An 18,638-nucleotide genomic window follows, 5' to 3' on the forward strand; every position below is an offset into this window, starting at 1 on the left:
CCAGATTACCATTGGATTTAAACTTAAACCACTTAAAACATTGAGACTTTAAAATGTTGTGCCTTTTCAAGTCATCTCTATCTCATCACATGATGCTTGAAATACATGCTTGCTTGATGCAATTTTCCCTTTTAGGTGAACTATCCCAAGTCAGAGTGTAGTGGCAGGAGTTTGGCATGGGCACAAATATTTTGCTCCCCTCCTTGCATTGTTTTTGTCTGAACTAACCCTTCCTGACCCTCCATGATTCCTCAAGTTTTTCACGTTTTGGATTGCGTGAGACAAACCTCAGAAACTGCCTCCTGAAAACTACCAATTGACTTATATTCCTATAAAAAATACTTGACAACACTGACAGTCATTGCATAATTCAAATTCTGCAGATAAGTATGAGGGTAATCTGTTTCTCAGGTCATTTTTGCCATCATACACTGAGGGCAAGTATATTCCAGAGGTATAGAGTACCTGAAAACCATACTTGAGTAAAAGTACAGATACAGCGAAAATGACAAGTCACTAATTCCAGTAATTCAAGTATGACAGTATGACATTAGGAATTATCGTGAGGAGAAAGATGGCAGCTGGCAAGTTTGGTGTGCTTGTGATGTTTTTAGTTTACATAATTATAAGAAATGTCTTAGACAATGGCCCTAGGAATGACATGGATGAGTGCTTACAGAGCAACTGTGTCCACCCAAACAAATTTTTAGTTACTAAACAGTTGGACCTGTTTAGTAACTAAAGAAAACTCTGTTGGAAACGTTCCTGCTGGTATTCAGCCAGGCGTAAAACAAAGGCTGGAGTTAAGTGGCAAATTAACGGCGGGGTTTTAATCATCTGTATGTGCCTGCTATTTTCTGGGGATATACACCAATGTCCCCGTCCGATGCCCGACTTTGGACCTAGGAATACGATGGAAAGTGCGACAGGTGTGATGGTATGTAGGCTTTCCAGTCGACGCAGTAATGGGCGCAAACATTTGTCCATGAGTGTAGATGAACTGGGTGGAGGAGTGCATGGAATCATTGAGAGAACAGAGCTGGGCTTGGGAAACACAACGGTATCCCTTGATGAGTGCAAACAACCCAGGAATTCAGACCCACTGCTCCGTTCAGTTCAGTCAACCTATGCGGTTTTGGAGGATGCCTGCAAGGTTGAGCCAAATGTGGATTCATTCCTTTCGATGAGGGGACTTCACTTGCTTCATTTTAACATCAGAAGCCTTCTCCCTAAAATCACTGAGATGCGTCTCCTCAGTAACAGCAATAAGGTAGGACTTTTTTGTTTTACCGAGACATGGCTGGACGACTCCTTTAAGGATGCCGAAATTGAAATCGAGAACTATTTTTTTAATCAGGAGAGACCGAAACCGTAAAGGTGGAGGTGTGCATGTCCATGTGAGATCGGACATTGTTTTTAATCAGAGAACGGACTTTAATAATGACAAAATTGAAGCAGTCTGGTTAAACATTCTGTTGCCGAAGAGCAAGCCTATCTTAGTTGGAGCATGCTTCAGGCCACCTGACCAGACAATGTTTTATGAAATTCTGGAAGAAGTCTGCTCAAAGTGTATGGACTTTGTCAAATCGGAAGTTATCATGATAGGAGATTTTAATACTGATACTCGAAATACTGACCTTTCCGGCTATAAGGCGTTAATTAATTTTTGTCGCTCATTTAGTTTACATCAGCTGATCAAAGAACCAATGCATGTATGTCCTTCCACTCAAACTATTGACCTTGTTCTAGTGTCAGAAAAGTCTAGGATAGCAGAAAGTGGGGTAATTAATTATGGACTGAGTGATCATTCTATTGTTTTCTGCTCTCGAAAAATAAGAAAGCAGTGCTTAATTGTCATAGCTCTATAAGAATCAGGTCGCTGAAAAGGTATAGCAAAGAAGCACTTGATGACTGCTTGAATTTAATAAACTGGTCTGCTGTGTTGCAATGTAAGGATGTTGATAAAGCATGGTGCTCTTTTAAATGTATGTTTTTAGAAGTTGTAGACAAATTAGCCCCATTTAAAGTAGTAAGAGTTAAACAGAGGACAGAACCCTGGATAAATGATATTCTCGAGGCAATACACATTCAAGAGAAACAAGGATGATCAGAATTGGGCAGAGTACAAAAAGGTGAGAAATGAAGTGAGTAGATTAGTGGTCAATGCTAAAAAAGGCCTATTTTAATGAGAAAATTGTGGAATATAGAAATGATTCAAGTAAGTTATGGAAGTCCCTCAAGCAGCTTGGCTACAGTAACAGGTTGAAAACAAAAACTAGTAACATAACTCTTGATTTTGGGAATAATGTCACAGCAGAAAAGGTGACTGGCAGATAGTTTTAACAACTACTTCTCATCAATTGCTAGTAAACTGGTGGAAAAACTACCTGACCAGTCAGGGCAGTACGGTGAAAGTCACATCTTTGACTTTTATTCTCAGCAAGAGGTCAAAGCAGATGGCTTCTCTTTTGAAAAGGTATCAGAGGCAGTTGTACTTGAGAAGCTTAAAAATCTAAATAGCTCGAAAGCCACTGGTTTTGACAATATTCCATCTAGATTCTTAAGAGATGCTGCTGAGGTTATCACCCCATGTATCACCCATATCATAAACATGTCTATTGAGCAAGGACATTTCCCCAATGATTTCAAGCTTGCCAGAGTAATTCCACTTTACAAGAAAGGGAGTAAATTAGACCATGGAAACTATAGACCTGTTTCTATCCTGTGTAGTCTGTCAAATATAATTGAAAAGATTAGGCTGTTTTTTAACAGATTGACAAATATTTAGCATCACACAGTCTACTCTGAGTTCCAGTCTGGCTTTCGTTAATCACATTCCACTGACACCTGATTATTGTATCTAACTGACCACATTTGAAGGGAGGTAGATAAAGGTCATTTTTGTGATATGGTCATGTTAGACCTACAGAAGGCCTTTGATACCGTTGACCATGGTATTTTGGTACGCAAATTAAAAGCCATTGGTTTTAATGACTTAGCAGTCAGATGGGTGAGTTCTTATCTGAAGGATAGGAAGCAGGTGGTGGATATTGGAGGAACAATGTCTCAGCCACAATGTATATAATGTGGGGTCCCTCAAGGGAGTGTCTTGGGTCCACTTTTTTTCTTTCTATATATAAATGACCTTAAGTATGTTCATGTGAACTTTTTTTATATGCAGATGATTCTGCGTTATTAGTTTCACATAAAGATAAGAACATATTTGAAAGGACTCTCAGTGTAGAACTATCGAATGTCAGCAGGTGGATGTCAGACAATAGGCTATCGCTTCACTTAGGGAAAACGGAAGCCATACTGTTTGGGTCAAAAAAACAGTTTTTACTGTTTTGTCTTGGATCCATTTAATATATATATATGGATGTGATGATTGATGCTTGATTTGCTGCCACTTGCTCTGTATATTCTTCAAAAAGTTCTCTTCAATTTAGCAGATTAAAAATAAAATAATGTTTAGTCAAATTAAATTAAAGCCTACTTGTACTGGAAGGTTTAGCCTCATTTGTCCTCATCTCGTGTATATAAGGGTGCTTTCACACTTGCTTTAATTCCCCCGTTGGATTGTGTTCACATTATATTATTTGGGTCCGAACCGCAGTTCATTTGCGTCATCAAAGCAGCAGCTTTTTACCCCTGTTGCTTGGTAACGACGAGGCAGAAGGCGGCAAAATGCATAGCGTTGCTCACATCACTTTTATATTTAGTTTTATCTTTGCTTTTGTTTTCAAAGCATCATTGCTGTCTCTATTTGCCGTGAATGTACTGCAAATAGTCTTAAGAATGTGGGAGTCTATTTCTGCGAGGGCGATAAGGGCGAGCATAAATGAGATATACATTATCTCTCTTTGTAGTGCATCAGTCACGCTTCTAAGGAAAGTGAGTGAGATGCACACAAACACACAAGTTGTTGTTTTTTTACCGTAGGTGGACTGAGAAGTAAACTCCACAGAGTATTCCGAAATACTAAAGTGAGATTAAATATTTAAGTGAGATTCCAATCCAAAGGGAGCGAACATGTTCAGTTCGAAAGGCATGAGTTAGGAAACATCGATGCATCACTTCACAGGAAGTGGAGAGTGAAAATCAACCAACTGTTTTTGCTCCATTGTTAGTGTTTGTTCAGACTGGTGACGCGATGTGCAGAGCTGTTGAAACTGAGTTTTTTAAACGGCTCTGCAATGGAGTTTACGTATGCATTTGAGCATTCATAAATATTTTATTATACAAACTAAAATATTTATGAATGGTTATGACGATGAATGGTACATGTGCGTATTCTATTGAATGAATAATTATGTAAACTAAGTGTTGAGGCAGCTGAGGCGTTGTCATTTTTTATTTAACTTTAATTACCTCAGGAATGTTTCGATGCAGCTGTCCGTGGGAAAGAAAGCGCACAAGATGAGACGGCTACAATTATTACGACCATTAAGAACAAATTTGTACATAGTTAACCAAATCAAAATTTATTTTCATATTGAATGACAGTTCAGCTTTAGTTTAGAATGACTGACTATTAACAGATTTGAATCTGTACTGTCAATTAATAGCAATAGTCAATTAAATATACAAGTAGTCAATGTAAATTGAAAACCCGAGATTCACAACCTGCTTAATGCAGTCACATTCGTAGCCTTTTTTAAAAGTTTAGGAGTTTTAATTACACTAATATCTTTGATTCTCAGTAAAACAACAAAGTAGCCAAAAAGATTTTCAAGTACAGTAACTAATTACATTTGCTCAAATACTTTACACCACTGGTATATTGACGCTCCGCGTGAAGCGAGGCATACTCTGATTACATAAGGCGCGCTCCATGCGTCTCTGTAGCAACAGTTAATTGGCACTCGAGCAGGTCCTCAGACATGGCACCTCTGCCCTACTGCTTTCAGCTAACATCAACAGCTGACTGGCAGTCCTCAAGGCCTCTCTGTGCCATGCTGTTTGAGTGTTTTGAGTCAGGCTGCTTTCCTCTTGTGCTACTAATGAGGTTGTGGCCTTATTGACTGAGTCTTGAGGGAATTCTAAGCTTTGCTCAACTGACACCAGTCCTTGTAGAGTTGTTTTTAAGATTCTGTCAACTATAACACAACTATAAGTAAGCCCATTGGTAGGTTGATATTGTAAAAGTAAAAAGTCTGTGGCGCTAAAACTAAATTTGCACACTGTAAAACAAAATACAATTTATTTTTTTGTAAATGTACACAATAAAAAACATTACTGATAATTCAACCCACATGTTGGTAAGTTACATATTGTTACCTTAGTATAAGCAGAATTGGCAAAAATAATTGCATATATTATGGAATACCTTATTGACACCAATTCAATAGCTTTCTTCTTATTGGGCCACATACTTTGAAGGTCTATTAGCTATTAGACTAAAGTCCGAGTTCTAATTGGTTGAATGTGTTTTTTTTTTTTTTTTTTTTTTTTCAAGGTGAATGCTGGCAGTAAGGCAGAGATGGCCTGTCTTCAGCCCAGTGACATCATCATGGAGATTAATGGAGTCAATACTGGCGAGATGCTGAATGTAGAGGCACAAAACAAAATCAAGAGCTGCACGACACAACTGCAACTGCTCGTAGAAAGGTAAGGGTCCCTTTTTTCTTTATTTACATTACATTTACATTTTTATTTTCAATACTTTCTCAGGTGGTCAGTAATGGGTATAAGTGCATTAGTACTGGACTGAAATGACAACAATGGTTGTATTTTGAAAAATCAAAATCTTTTCATTCAAAAGTGACTTCAGTACGTTCAGCGGCCATATTGTCAATTCCTCCAGGCAGCTCTTTTGGACATGCAAAACTCCTCTATACTTGTATTTTGGAATACTGAAGTCTCAAAAATGGCTTGCCAAACTCACATTTAAACAATGTTTTAATTAACTAATCGCACATTTTGCATGTGTGATTAATCGCACAGCGGTTCAAAGTGCACTTGATTTGACCCTTGTAAACAGTGCTTTAAGATGCTCTAACAGGTAGATATACAGAAATTGAATAATCAAACATTGCACAGTCTTTACTGCACAAATTATAAATTGAGTATAGATTAATCCTTATTAAAGGTAGAAAAGTTATTCAGTCAAGAGCAGTGAGCTATTTTCTGTCTTTTGTTCTTTGATTAATATATGACTGACAGCAGCAGGTTTATTTGGCTGCTGTCACTTTAACACCCAAGCGCACATCTAAGGATACTGACTTTTCGATTGGCAACCAGAGCTTCTAATAGCAGCTGCAGTGCTGTTAAGACTTGACCAATTGGCTCTTTTATTTAGGAGGCAGGACTTATTCTGCTGTATTGCACTTTCTCCCATTTATAGTAATCCGTCTTGGTATATATACTGTCTTTGTCAAAATTCAGTAACAACTGAATGTTTGAAGGAGCTAGAAATTTGTTCCATATGATTAAACTGCTCCTAAACACCAGTTCCATAAACACCCCCTAAAACACATTGGGGTCAGATGAACCCAAAGCCAGTCTTATTATGCAGGACTTTCTTAAGAGCAATTAGTTGACTAGTTTTTCAGTAATCTTACTGACTTCATCTTTAGATGCCAGCACCAGTAAACAAAGTTTTGGCCTCAATTGTACCTTTGCTCTTTCATACACATGTACTTTGTTCATGTGAGTACATTTTTCCCTTCTGACCTCATGTCTCTGACCAGGCCAGAAACAACACTGGGCCGACAATGGCACTCTTGCTGTGTGTGTGTGTGTGTGTATCTCCTGTAGCCCACAGTATTGGAGGAATAGGGTGTGTGTCTGCCCTAAGTTCAAATTAGTATACTTGGATACAGAGTTATAGAAGTTTCCTGCTCTACTTGTTCCTTTAGTTTTCTGAAAAATCCATCCTACCAAAAAACTTGCCTACATTATGTAATAGTGGAGGGACATTGACTCGTGTTTTGAATTCAGTTTGAAGAATTTGAAGAATTGTTGGCATGAATGAGAGTTTCCTTAAGCTGTTTTTAGAGTTTCCTCTTGCATATCAGACTGCAACAAATCAGTTAATAGCACACCTACTGAAACTCGCACAAAACATTGGCCTGAACACCATTAAACCTTTTTACTGCAAAAGCTACTGTACACTGTTTTGAAAGTATCTGAGCTACTTTCACACTACTGAAAAAATGTAGTTGGTATTGCTGTTAGAGTTGGTTTGTTACTCCCAACACTGGTCAGGAGGTCTTCATCTCTTTATTGTCACGAATAACTCTTGGCTTTGGGTTACAGAGTCTAGTATTAATGGCTCCTGTGCTAACTCTCCTGCTGGTGAAGACCCTTTGATGTCTGTCTCATGTGGTTTTACAGGGTTTTTTTCTTTCCTTTTCTTATTTTGTCTTACATTTTTCTGTGACATTCTTATGTAGATTCTATGTAATGATTTAATTTCTAGTGAGTTGAAAATATGACCAGAATGCTGCAGTACAAGTAGCGCATTAAGACGCTCTGATGCAACGCCTTCCAAAGAATAAATGTCTAGCAAGAAGTTGCTTCAGAAACCATGTTGCAATATGGAAGAATTTGCTAAGAATTTTGCTGGGAATTTCTGCATGATACTGTATCAGCCATGCTGCTGCATTTGTCTTTCAAAGTGTAGATCTTTGCACAGGAGCATCAGAAGACAAACTGTTTTAGTCCTCTTCAGCAATATCATGCTAAACTTTAGTCTGGGGCTCATATGTTGACACTCAGTCCTTGCTGACGGCCTTGCTGAGGACTGAACGGGGCACACAAGTGAATGTCGTCAGTGTAAAAATGCCTTGCTGTTCCAACAGAGTTAAAGCAGTTGGAACAGGATTGTTATTTTCTGATTTCACAGAATTATAGGGCTGGTATCGCTGTATGTATCTGTAGATTGTTGATTAGGGGTGTAATGTTTCAAATTACTCATGGTTCGGTTTTTATCACGTTTTAGGGTCACGGTTTCAGTACTGTTAGGTTTGTGCCATGTCAAATAAAAATAATGAAAATAAAAACAAGTAATCAAACCTCAAGTACAAACAGCACAAATAAATACAATAAAGCAAAAATATACAAATAAAATAACATGCTTTTCAGCTTTTTTAAGGTATCTAATAGTAGTTTTCAGGTACAGAAATTGAATAAAGTAATCAAATGTAAAATAACACTGCATATAATCTTCACTATAAATTATAATAAAGTCTTTTGTTGTTTGATTAACATTAAAACACAGTAGGAATATTAGGCTGCGGTCACTTTAAGACATAATGCATGGATCCAGTACACTGATACAGAACACATGCGCTGCCTTTCACGACTGTTTACGTTCACTTAAGACGTGTTTGTTAGCATACGCTCTAAGATGGGCATGTTGAGAGAATTTTAGTTAACTTTTCCGTTCAAGTGCAACTGTCTCTTCTCAGAATATCTCTTCTCCTGTCTCTGAAAATGTCTTTTTAATGGGGACATATTATGCAAAATTCACTTTTACATGGTGTGTCGGTAGTGTTTTTTTTTTTTATTTTTTTTTTTTTATCACATCAGAAACCATGGACAATAGTGTAGATTAGATAGACTGTGCTAGTATAATGGAAACCATTTAGTTTTGTAGTCTGATGTGCAGTCAGGCGGAGAAAGATTTGTGTGCATCAGCACAGTTCAGTGTTTTACAAGAGCTTCAGTCATGTTTGTAATGTATTCCCGTACTGTTTTGAGTCTCTTTTTTAAAAATACCTCCACACGCATCAGCAATATTTCTGCATTTAGATGCTTCCAAAGCTCAGCTACAGACCACCTCAGCTTTGAGCCAGAGACAGAAGAAACTGTGAAGGGGGAAAACGGAATATCCAATAGGAGGAAAGAATAAATCAAAGGGAGTTTGACATTAGGATGAAATGGAGTGAGACAAAGTAAGAGAGATAAAGCAATTGGAAGTAGAAGCAGCAAAAGGTAGAGGCTGAGTCAAATGTATGTGTCCGCCAGGGCTGTTCACGTCTTGTTTTTGCTGGCATCACTAGGAGGATGTTCTCCCTTAGCCTCGCAGTAAAACATCTCATTAACAGGAATGGAAACACTCCATTTCTTTAGTTCAGGATTAAATCTGACTGTTTAAAGCACTCTTAATGAAGTGTGGATTTCAGGAGTGTCAAGCATCTTCATTTGAGTTTCATTTAGTTTGATGCGGAAATGGTTAACAAATAAACCAGATTTGTGGCCTGAGGGAATCCATTTTCTTAATTGATGAACTTTTACTTTTAAGTAACTGGCAGAGTGAAGGATTACAAGTGCAGTGGGTGTTTTATATAGCAGAATTTTCAAGAAATAAAATGACACTTTCCCAAAACAGATCTTGGCTTCATGAGAAATAAAGCCTTCCTGGGTTTGACTGGTTTCTGAAGATGCAGAGCACCAGGTCTGAATCAGGCCCTTGTGGCATTCCTTGCTCATGAAGCTATAAAGAGCTTTCTGTAGCGAACATATGCCAGGGATTAATTTTAAGATAAATAAACGTTTTCAGACATGTGCTGCTTCCTGGTCACGAGTTCTGCTAATGTATTTAAACAAGTCTGTCTTTTCTCTGTTGAATTTCATCAACTTGTATTCACGCTCATTATCATTCTGCATTTTGTTAAATATACCAGTATCTGCACTTCCAGATGAGAAAGAAAATGTCACTACCTTTAGTTCCTGAAGAAAGGCAGTGGGGATTCCAATGTGGTTCTTTCAGTCAGTCTGTGTCAGATTTACTTGGTAGCCGAATAAGTCTCAGGATAACGTGAGATTTTCTTTCCTTTTGAAGGAAGTTTTAAGTTTATCCAGCTACTTTATCACAGGATCGTACTGTATCTGACTTATAAAATATGACTGCATCTCCTGGTTGTCAAATTTGTCCAGAAATGTAATCATAAAGCTATGCTTAGAAAGTGACCCAGATTAACCGTGCACTAAAGTTACAGATTTTGGTTTTAAACACACTGATCCTTTTAATAGTAAAATAAAATGCCTTGTATTAATGTTTGAATCTTTCCACACAGACCTGCTCCTCCTACTCCTGGTCAGACAAATGGAATCACAGAACAACTGGTTGGCCGCTTCCAGGTCAGTAAAAAAGCAAATATCAAAGGGTTTGTTTACCAAAATATGTGAATTCTGTCATTTACTCAGTCATTCCAAACCTGGGGTGCGTTTCCCGAAAGCATCGTTGGCCAACTATGGTCGCAAGTTCCGTCGTTACCAATAGAGTTCAATGGACATTGCGATGAACTTGCGACCATAGTTGGCCAACGATGCTTTCGGGAAACGCACCCCTGTATGACTGACTGACTTATGTGGAACATATGGTACGGTATACAATTCTTGCATAGTGTGCCTTTAAGAGGTGTGTGTGTCCATACAATGGAAGTCAAAGGGGACCAAAAAAATTCAAATGGTTACCAACATTCTTCAGAAAAAAGTCAGCAGAAGAAAGTCATACAAGTTTGAAACAACATGATTGAGTAAATCCAGAATCATTTACATTTATCCTTTTTGGGTGAACTATAACTTTTAACTGTTGATTTTTGACTCATGCAAAGGGGCTGTGCTTATGATCAGAGGTTGTAAGAGGGAGAGGAGTGGCTAAAATAATAAATTGTATTATTATTATTTAAATGTAGTTGTTCTTCAGTCACAGATTTGGTGTTCGCTTTTTGTAGTTTTTAATTTAAATTTAAATTTGTTCAAGTTAATCTTGAATATTTGTTTATGCCCTTGTGTCTTTATAATTATATGCTGGATTTAATTCTTCATCACCCACTGTTGTACTGGTAAATCAGAGGGCGATATGCTGCATTATATTTTCTTATCTTGAGGCTGTCTACTCTGGACGCAACAAAGCAACGTTCCAAATCCATTTGTCCTTTGTCCTGTCAGAAGTTGCGCGAGTGCTTGGAGTTCATCAGAATTGGAACGGGGCATCAGTTTACTGTCGCAAATTTGTCATGTCACCTCGCGCCGCATCCTGTAGACAGCATCAATGATAATGAAGGGTTTTATCTGCTTTGGTTCCATCGTACCGCTCAGTTCTGATGTTGTTTTGGTAGTTGTGACGTTTGGAGTAGATTCATCGTCTGCTTTACGTTTACCTGGCATTGACAGTCCTTTTACAAAATTGTTCATGCTTCGTGCAGAACCACGCATCATTCATTTGTATTCTGATTCTTCAATTGCGCCATCTAGTGGTCCATTCCACGACAACCAGAAATACAACTGATAATAGACTGCTCAAGCTGGTACTACGAGTCATCTTGAGATGATAAAATGTCAAGATGATGTAAAATGTCAAATTTTGTGCCACATAAGCAGCATAATTTCGCAGTCGGCTCTTATAAGTTTCTTTTCTATAGCAATCTGGTGACTGTACACCATCCCTTAGCCTTATCACGCCCCCATTTTTATAACTCTGCATGCACCGCATAGTTTGGAACCACTGACTTATACAATATTTTACGGTTCAAAAGGTTGGGGTCCGTACGATGTATTTTTTTTAAGGAAACTTATTAATTAAATTTATCAAGTTACAGTAAAAACCATTTATAATATTGCACAAAAATTCAGTTTAAAACAAATGCTGTTCTTCTGAACTTTCTATTAATCAAAGAATCCTGAAAAAAATTATTATGGTTTCCACTGGAATATTAAGCAGCACAAATGTTTTCAACATTGCTAAAAATAAAATGGTATGTTAGAGTGATTTTTGAAGGATCACTAAAGATTGGTTTAATGTCTGCTAAAAATTTCAGCTTTGCCATCACAGGAATAAATTATATTAAAAAAAAAGTTATCTTTTGTGAGACCGGTAGTGTATACTATATTGAAGTAGCATATCGTTTTCTTTTTTCAAAATGTTGCTTTGAGTGCAAGAAGCAACAAAACAGCAGTCCATCGCTGCTACAGGCCTGTCGTGAGTGTGCTACTCTACTAAACCACTGACTCAAGGCTTAGTGTTTGGATCTCTCAGATTTGAAGCATGCCTGGTATCTATTAAGAGAAGGTGGACCACTATCTGCTTATCAAAGATTTATAGTTTGAGCTCAAATAAGACACTTTTTCTTTCATTTTTTTCAAGAATAATTTTTCTTTTTTGTACGGCAATAATTCTGCATTTCTGACGTGAGAAAGGAACTTGGGAATGTTATAAATCAGACAGAGTTCCTGTCTTTTAAATGCTGAAGGGGCTGCTGACAGGTCTCTGTTGTAACAGATACTATGATCGGAAGGATTGGGAGCCCCATAAGTCTTGTAGTCCTTCCATACGATCATGAGAACTTGTAAAGAAAGAACATTGTGAAGGCACACATGAGGGTTTAACAATAAGCAAGACCTGAAGGCCCAGGGCTAGAGATGGAATGGTCATAATAGTCGTCACCACATCATGTTCACATTTGATCAACATATCCCGTGTTTACCAGTCAAAACTATGTGATTCAAAGAGGAGGATCTGTTACTGATCTGTGTTTTTCCCTTTGGATGTGCAGGAGGCTGTGCAGGTGAGTCGAGATGAGAACCAGAACTACAGAGAGTACACCATCTCCAGCCCAGCGTCTCTGTCTCCTGGCCCATATTCACCTGAGCCTCCATCCAGCCCCGACCGCAAAGGGGGCAGGATCACACCCACCAATAAGAGGTACAACTGAACAACTTTAGTAGAGTACTGAGGTTTGCTACTATAGCAGTAACACAATAAGATGGATTTACGTTTATACAGGATTGCTTGCTGGCAGTGCTTTTTCCAAACATTGTGTTTATATACTTGCATAGAGTTTTAGTATTGTACCTTGACCCACTAATGGACATTTAAATAAGCATGCTTTTTTTCTCTTTGTGGTCCTTCAGTATTATTAATGTAAAGGACAGCACTGTAGAAGCATGCGTAATGCAGTAATGAAATGCGTAATGAAACATGCATAATGCAGACTCCATTAGGATTAATGTTCCATGAAGATTCTAGGGAATCATGTTCTAGCACTCGGCTGATGTTTTCATGACTGATGCTTTATACTGTGCTTTTAATTACTTAATTACTTCAAATGTTCAGCTGTACAAACAGAGAGAGTATTTCTGTAACAGAAATGTTTGCTAAGAAAATACAATCCATTAATTAAGAGTAGATTGGATGACTGAAATTAGTTGACATTAAGACTTTCAGCAAATGTTTTTTTTTCTTCTGTTGAAAACAGAGATATTTAGAAGAATGTATAAGGTGCTTTATTACATGCATTGAAAGTGGATTGTAACCACGGCTTTCAAGCTCCAGGAACACTAAAAAAGTGTGCCAAATGACTTGTGTGCTGTATTCCAAGTCTTCTGAAGGTATATGTTAAATTTGAGTGAGGGATTGACTAGAGGTCTGCACAGGCTTTAAAATGAAGCCTGAACTCAGCCCGTACCTGAGATTGGTTCATCTGACTTGACCAGTACAGTTACATTTAAAGCCTGACACAAACCCGAAGTCAGTTTCTCACAGCAAATATCTTTTTACAATAAGCTGTATTTTAGGATTGCATGCACCGATCAGTGAACCAACACATCAAGTTTCATCAAGACACAGCACACTGCAAAAAAGCAACTGCAAAAGAGATAAAGCACATGCATACCAATTATGAAACTTTGATGGATAAACAGGTGTAAAAGTGACATAAATTCCTCTCGAACTCACTTCAAAATACATTTTGTTGACAGCAACGGTAAAACAGCAGTTGTTTTTCCACCAACCCATACAATATTTTCTCTTTAGTTACAGACCCGAAGCTATTTATGAATTTGAAACATTAAACTGAAAATGGGCATCAGACTGAAATTGAAGTCATTATTGACTAAAGGCCCTGGTATACTTAGGAATCAAAGAACAAACTGGTCTGATGTCATTTTGAACAAAATCAGTCCAAAACAGTTCATTTGTAGTTTTTCTAGAGTTCGAAATTGCCTGCCAAAGCACACTTTCCAGAAAAGTTCACTATCGCTGGTAAACACCTTCAAACTACCATTGGTCTGTGATTACGTAACGGGGCTCCGCATTTGATGTGGAAATCTTCTCTGGTTTAATTCTCCTGTTCAGTCCATCAAGGTCAGATGTGATTAAAAACATGAACACACTGGAGAGCTGCTTTATAGTTGTAATTCTACTTGACAGCGACATTGGTACGTTTTTTTTTTTCATGTTTAATACTATAAAGCTGCTTGCTATAAAGCAATCTGTTGTATAAAGTGCTATCGTGGTATCAATAACATCACCTGACTTGACTGGATAGTGCCGAATTGCAGAGCTGGTGCAAACATATCGCTGTGATCAGATGCTTTCTTAACAGTTGTTTTCTCACTGCTGTTTTTTTTTTTTTGTTGTTGTTGTTGTTGTTGTTGTTGTTGTTCTTTTTGTTACTGAGAGGAAAGTGCGCCGCACATATTTACTTATCTAAACGTTGCTCCGCAGCATTGGGATATTTGCTAACAGTATACCGCTGCTCAGTTATTTTTAGCGCAAAGAGAAGAGAGAAAAATAACTTTGCAGTGAGTATATTGGGATTTAATAATATTGCCTTTGACAACCTCTGTCATCATTCTCTTCCATTGTATGGAAAAGAGCAGCTTGGACATTCTCAGTCATACGGGTTTGGAATGGTATGAGGGCATGCAATTTGCTATTTTCATTTTTGGGTGAACAAAATAGATGCAGTTTCAGACAGTGCAGTTTTAAATACAACTGACAAAGGGAACTTTGATAAGAGCGTAAAGTTATTCTACAGGAGACATGTTAAGACTCCTCTGCTTCCTCAAGAAGTTCATTGTGGCGATTTTTTTTTTTGTACCAGGTTTCCAGTAGAGTCGGCACATGGTTGATGAATGGGTCATAGCTCAGTGCTTGACTGCAGGTGAAATGTTCGCTTGTCTGTTTCCTGAAGGCCCCCCCCCCCCCCCACACACACACACACATGCGCGCACACACACTCTCTCTTCACCTGTTCTTCTCAGACTTAACACTGCAAATGTCTGACCCCTGACAGACTGCACCACATTCCACATGTCACTGCTGATGAAGGCCATTTAATTAGATTTAGCGATGGATTATGAACTAGATTTAATGAATTTTGGATTAAGCAGGCAAATGCATTACAGCACAGCATGGTGTTGAGACAATAACTTGTTGCTTTTAATATCACCCAGCCAATAAGATCATTGTTGTACAGGGTGGGCCATTTATATGGATACACCGTAATAACATGGGAATGGTTGGTGATATTAAAGTCCTGTTTGTGGCACATTAGTACGGTATATGTGAGGGGGCAAACTCCTCAAGATGGGTGGTGTGTACTAATATATACTAATGTGCCACAAACAGGACTTTAATATCACCAACCATTCCCATGTTATTACGGTGTATCCATATAAATGGCCCACCCTGTACATTACAATTAACGCTGTATGATTTTTTTATTTTTTATTCTATCATTTCAAGGCTAAAGGGATAGTCACCCATTCTGTCATTTGCTCACCCTCGTGATGCTCTTTTAAGTGTGTATTACTTATTTTCTTCTGTGAAACACAAAAGGTACATTTTACTTAATGTACTTAATTTGCAAGTGCACTGGTACTAGAGCAGGCTCCAAAATTAGAAAAAAAGTCAGTAAAAGTATGACTAAAGTAATATTTATGACAAATGAGCTTGATGATCTCATACTCTTATTATTATCAATGTTGAAAATGGTTGTGCCTGCATCTTTTTTTTTTAAGAATTCTTAAATTAATAGAAATAAAATAAATTCACACATTTGAAATATAAATATTTTGTAACATTATTAGTCACTTTTGGTCAATTTAATATATTGCTGAATAGAATATATTTGTTCTGAATAAAAATATTATTAGAATTATTTTTTATATATATATATATATATATATATATATATAAACTTTGACCCCAAACTTTTGAATGGTTGTGTATATTATACAATAATTATGGTAGAGGTAAGTGCCTGTGACTCATGATTTTTCTCTAACACGTCTGTGTAGTTTCACATTCTTGTTTACTTCTCTTGAGTTTCTTGGTCCAGTTTCTGCCTGCTGAATTGTTTAAAAAACTTAAACTATATGGCTCAAGTTCATGTAACTGCAACCAATTTCATGTCAACTGTAGTTTGCTTCAAAGTGTTCTTGAATTCAACACCAGTTCAGAAATGCCCCATGTTCTTTGTAGGGTGTACTTTTGCTAAATTATGTTTGTTTTTCAGCCTGCAGCTCTATTCCTGGTCCTCAGAAGAGAAGAACGTACAGAGTCACAGACTGTCCCGACCCCTCTCTCAGGTACAATCACTCTCTGAACTCTTTTATATAAACCCAAAGAACAAATGACAGATGAACTGACAAATTAACCAATAATGTTTCCATGAAATGGTTTGACAAGTATTCTTTTGTGTTGATGTATGTCCTATTGAAACAAAGTCAAGGCAGGACATTCTGAAGGGCTTGTTCTTTTTTTAAATAGCCGGTAGCCTTCACACAAGTGAGGAGAGATCTGGAGCACTGATTGCACGATGTCTTAGGTTGTGAAAAACTGAGGGTTCTGCTTGTACCAGTTTCAATCAGACGTGAAAAAGACAACAACACAGTGACCTAAACAAACACAAACACAACACATATACATTTAGGAGGATGTGACATTCTCATTTAGAAGACTATTTTATTGGACAAAATGTGCATTTACACTTATGAACAAGATGAGTCATCAATATATTTTCTAGGATTATACATTGTTAATATAAACACATATTTTGCAGTTCATATTAAATTTTACTACTACTCGTGAATCTGTACATATAAGTTGTCAGAAACAAGCAAGTGGAGTTGGTGAGATGAGGTCTGATTAGTCTCAATGTTGATGGGATCTGCGGTGGAAAATTGATGTTAGTTCTGCCTAATGCTTCTGAGGGGCTTCCATGTGCGTTCATGTTCGTAGTACATAGTACATTGAGTCTTCTCACGGAATAGGATTGCTTTGCTCTGCTCCTGAAATGTGGCCCATAAATCCCTTTATTCGCTGCCTATATATGACTTCATGGGAAAAGCAGGGTTTCAGCGGTACAATTTAACTGGGATGCCTCTTCACAACAAGCTCCAGGATCGCACACTCAGGAAATGAGATTACGATTTCCATCCGTAAAAAACTTTTGCAATAAAAGGGTTAGCATTTCCAATATTTTCATAGGGGGCGGTGAGTACATAAACTCAAAAAGGTCACCTCACTATGCTGATGTTCATGGGAGCGCAACCTGGAAATGGTTAATCTAGAACATCATTGAAACAATGTGGTTGACCTTTCTTGTAGCTTCTTTTAACCTCAGGTTTATTAGCATCATAAGTAGTGCAGTGCCCATGAGATCTTTATTGTACTTATTAGTGCTGCCCCACTATTCTCTGCTACACTGATTCTGTAGCATCTTGCGGGATATATCAAAAATGGGATGGGAGAACGGGCAATAATCTGAAGGGAAAGCGTTCCAGAGCCTGTCCCAAAAACTAAAATTGAGTAAATAAAGTTTGTGGGAAAGTTATTGCGAGATATGTCAGCTATTTAGTAAAAGGCTCAGTCCCACAGATGTTTCTACAAGGCAGATGTCAGAGCAGGAAAAAACAGCCAGGACCTTTGATGGTTGAAGACATTCCAGTCATTTTATCATTGCAGTAGATGTTAAATAAACATACATTCATGACACAGCTTATTAAACTCAAAAACATCCCAATTCCCCTGTCAGAAATGTTTGGTCCTTCTAAAGATGACCGTTTGAATGCTTCTAAACGAAACTCATGGGAGGTCTGGGAGAAGCCAGCATGATGATAGTGAAACAGAGCACTGTCCTTTGTCAACAAAACGTCTCAATATAGATGCGTTATGCTGTGAAAATATCCTTGCAAAACTAGGCAGGGAGAAAGAATGAGAATTAAAGGAATAGTTTGTCCAAAAATGATAAAGCTGTAATTTACCTGTTCTCATGTAGTTCAGAGGGGATTGCCATCTCATTTGGATTTATACTGTCCTGCATGCGTGTGTTGCCAAGATGTCTAATCTATGAGTTTTCATCTGGACACAAGACACACTCAACAGATTTAGCAGTGTAGACATAACATGGAGACACCATTGCAATTGAAGTGGACCAAAAAAGAGATTTGTTCATTTTAAGGTCCAGGTACATGTGAACAGTGAGTCCAAGATCATATTTTTTTTATGACTAGTCAATACAGCTAATTCGAGTCTGAGTCCAGGACGATGCTCCTGAAAATATGGTCTTGGACTCAGACTTGAGATGGACTTAAGTCGGACGATGCTTCCCAAATGGCATATCCGCCATGTTGTCATTGTAACCTACTGCGTCAGTTGTGTCGCTTTACCGCCATTCACAAATCCACTCCTGTGACATAATGGGATATTTAAGTGTCCATTGAAAGCGCACTTCAGAATCTCGACAGAAGTAGTAAGCCATCCAGGTACTTTTCGCCTACTGTTTTCTTGGGGTGAAATAAACATCAAAGATGCTTTGCCACAAGCTGCTTCTGCCACTGTAGGAACTACACTAACTATGGTGATGCAGATCTTCTTCCAAGATGGTATTCCTTGGAGC

The 18,638-nt window shown here is 37.9% G+C and overlaps 1 protein-coding gene across 2 annotated transcripts in view; it reads left to right on the top strand.

Moving 5' to 3' along the window:
* pdlim2 (PDZ and LIM domain 2 (mystique)) overlaps positions 1-18,638 on the top strand; it is a 67,393-nt gene that overhangs the window by 20,415 nt on the left and 28,340 nt on the right. For both annotated transcript variants that reach the window (XM_084086417.1, XM_084086416.1), the window contains exons 3-6: positions 5,459-5,610; positions 10,026-10,089; positions 12,507-12,655; positions 16,254-16,326. In XM_084086417.1, coding sequence (XP_083942543.1) covers positions 5,459-5,610; positions 10,026-10,089; positions 12,507-12,655; positions 16,254-16,326 — 438 coding nt within the window. The remainder of the gene's footprint in view (positions 1-5,458; positions 5,611-10,025; positions 10,090-12,506; positions 12,656-16,253; positions 16,327-18,638) is intronic.

The sequence above is a fragment of the Abramis brama genome (genome assembly GCF_963993115.1).
Source record: "Abramis brama genome assembly, chromosome: 16".
Classification (NCBI taxonomy): Eukaryota; Metazoa; Chordata; class Actinopteri; order Cypriniformes; family Leuciscidae; genus Abramis; species Abramis brama.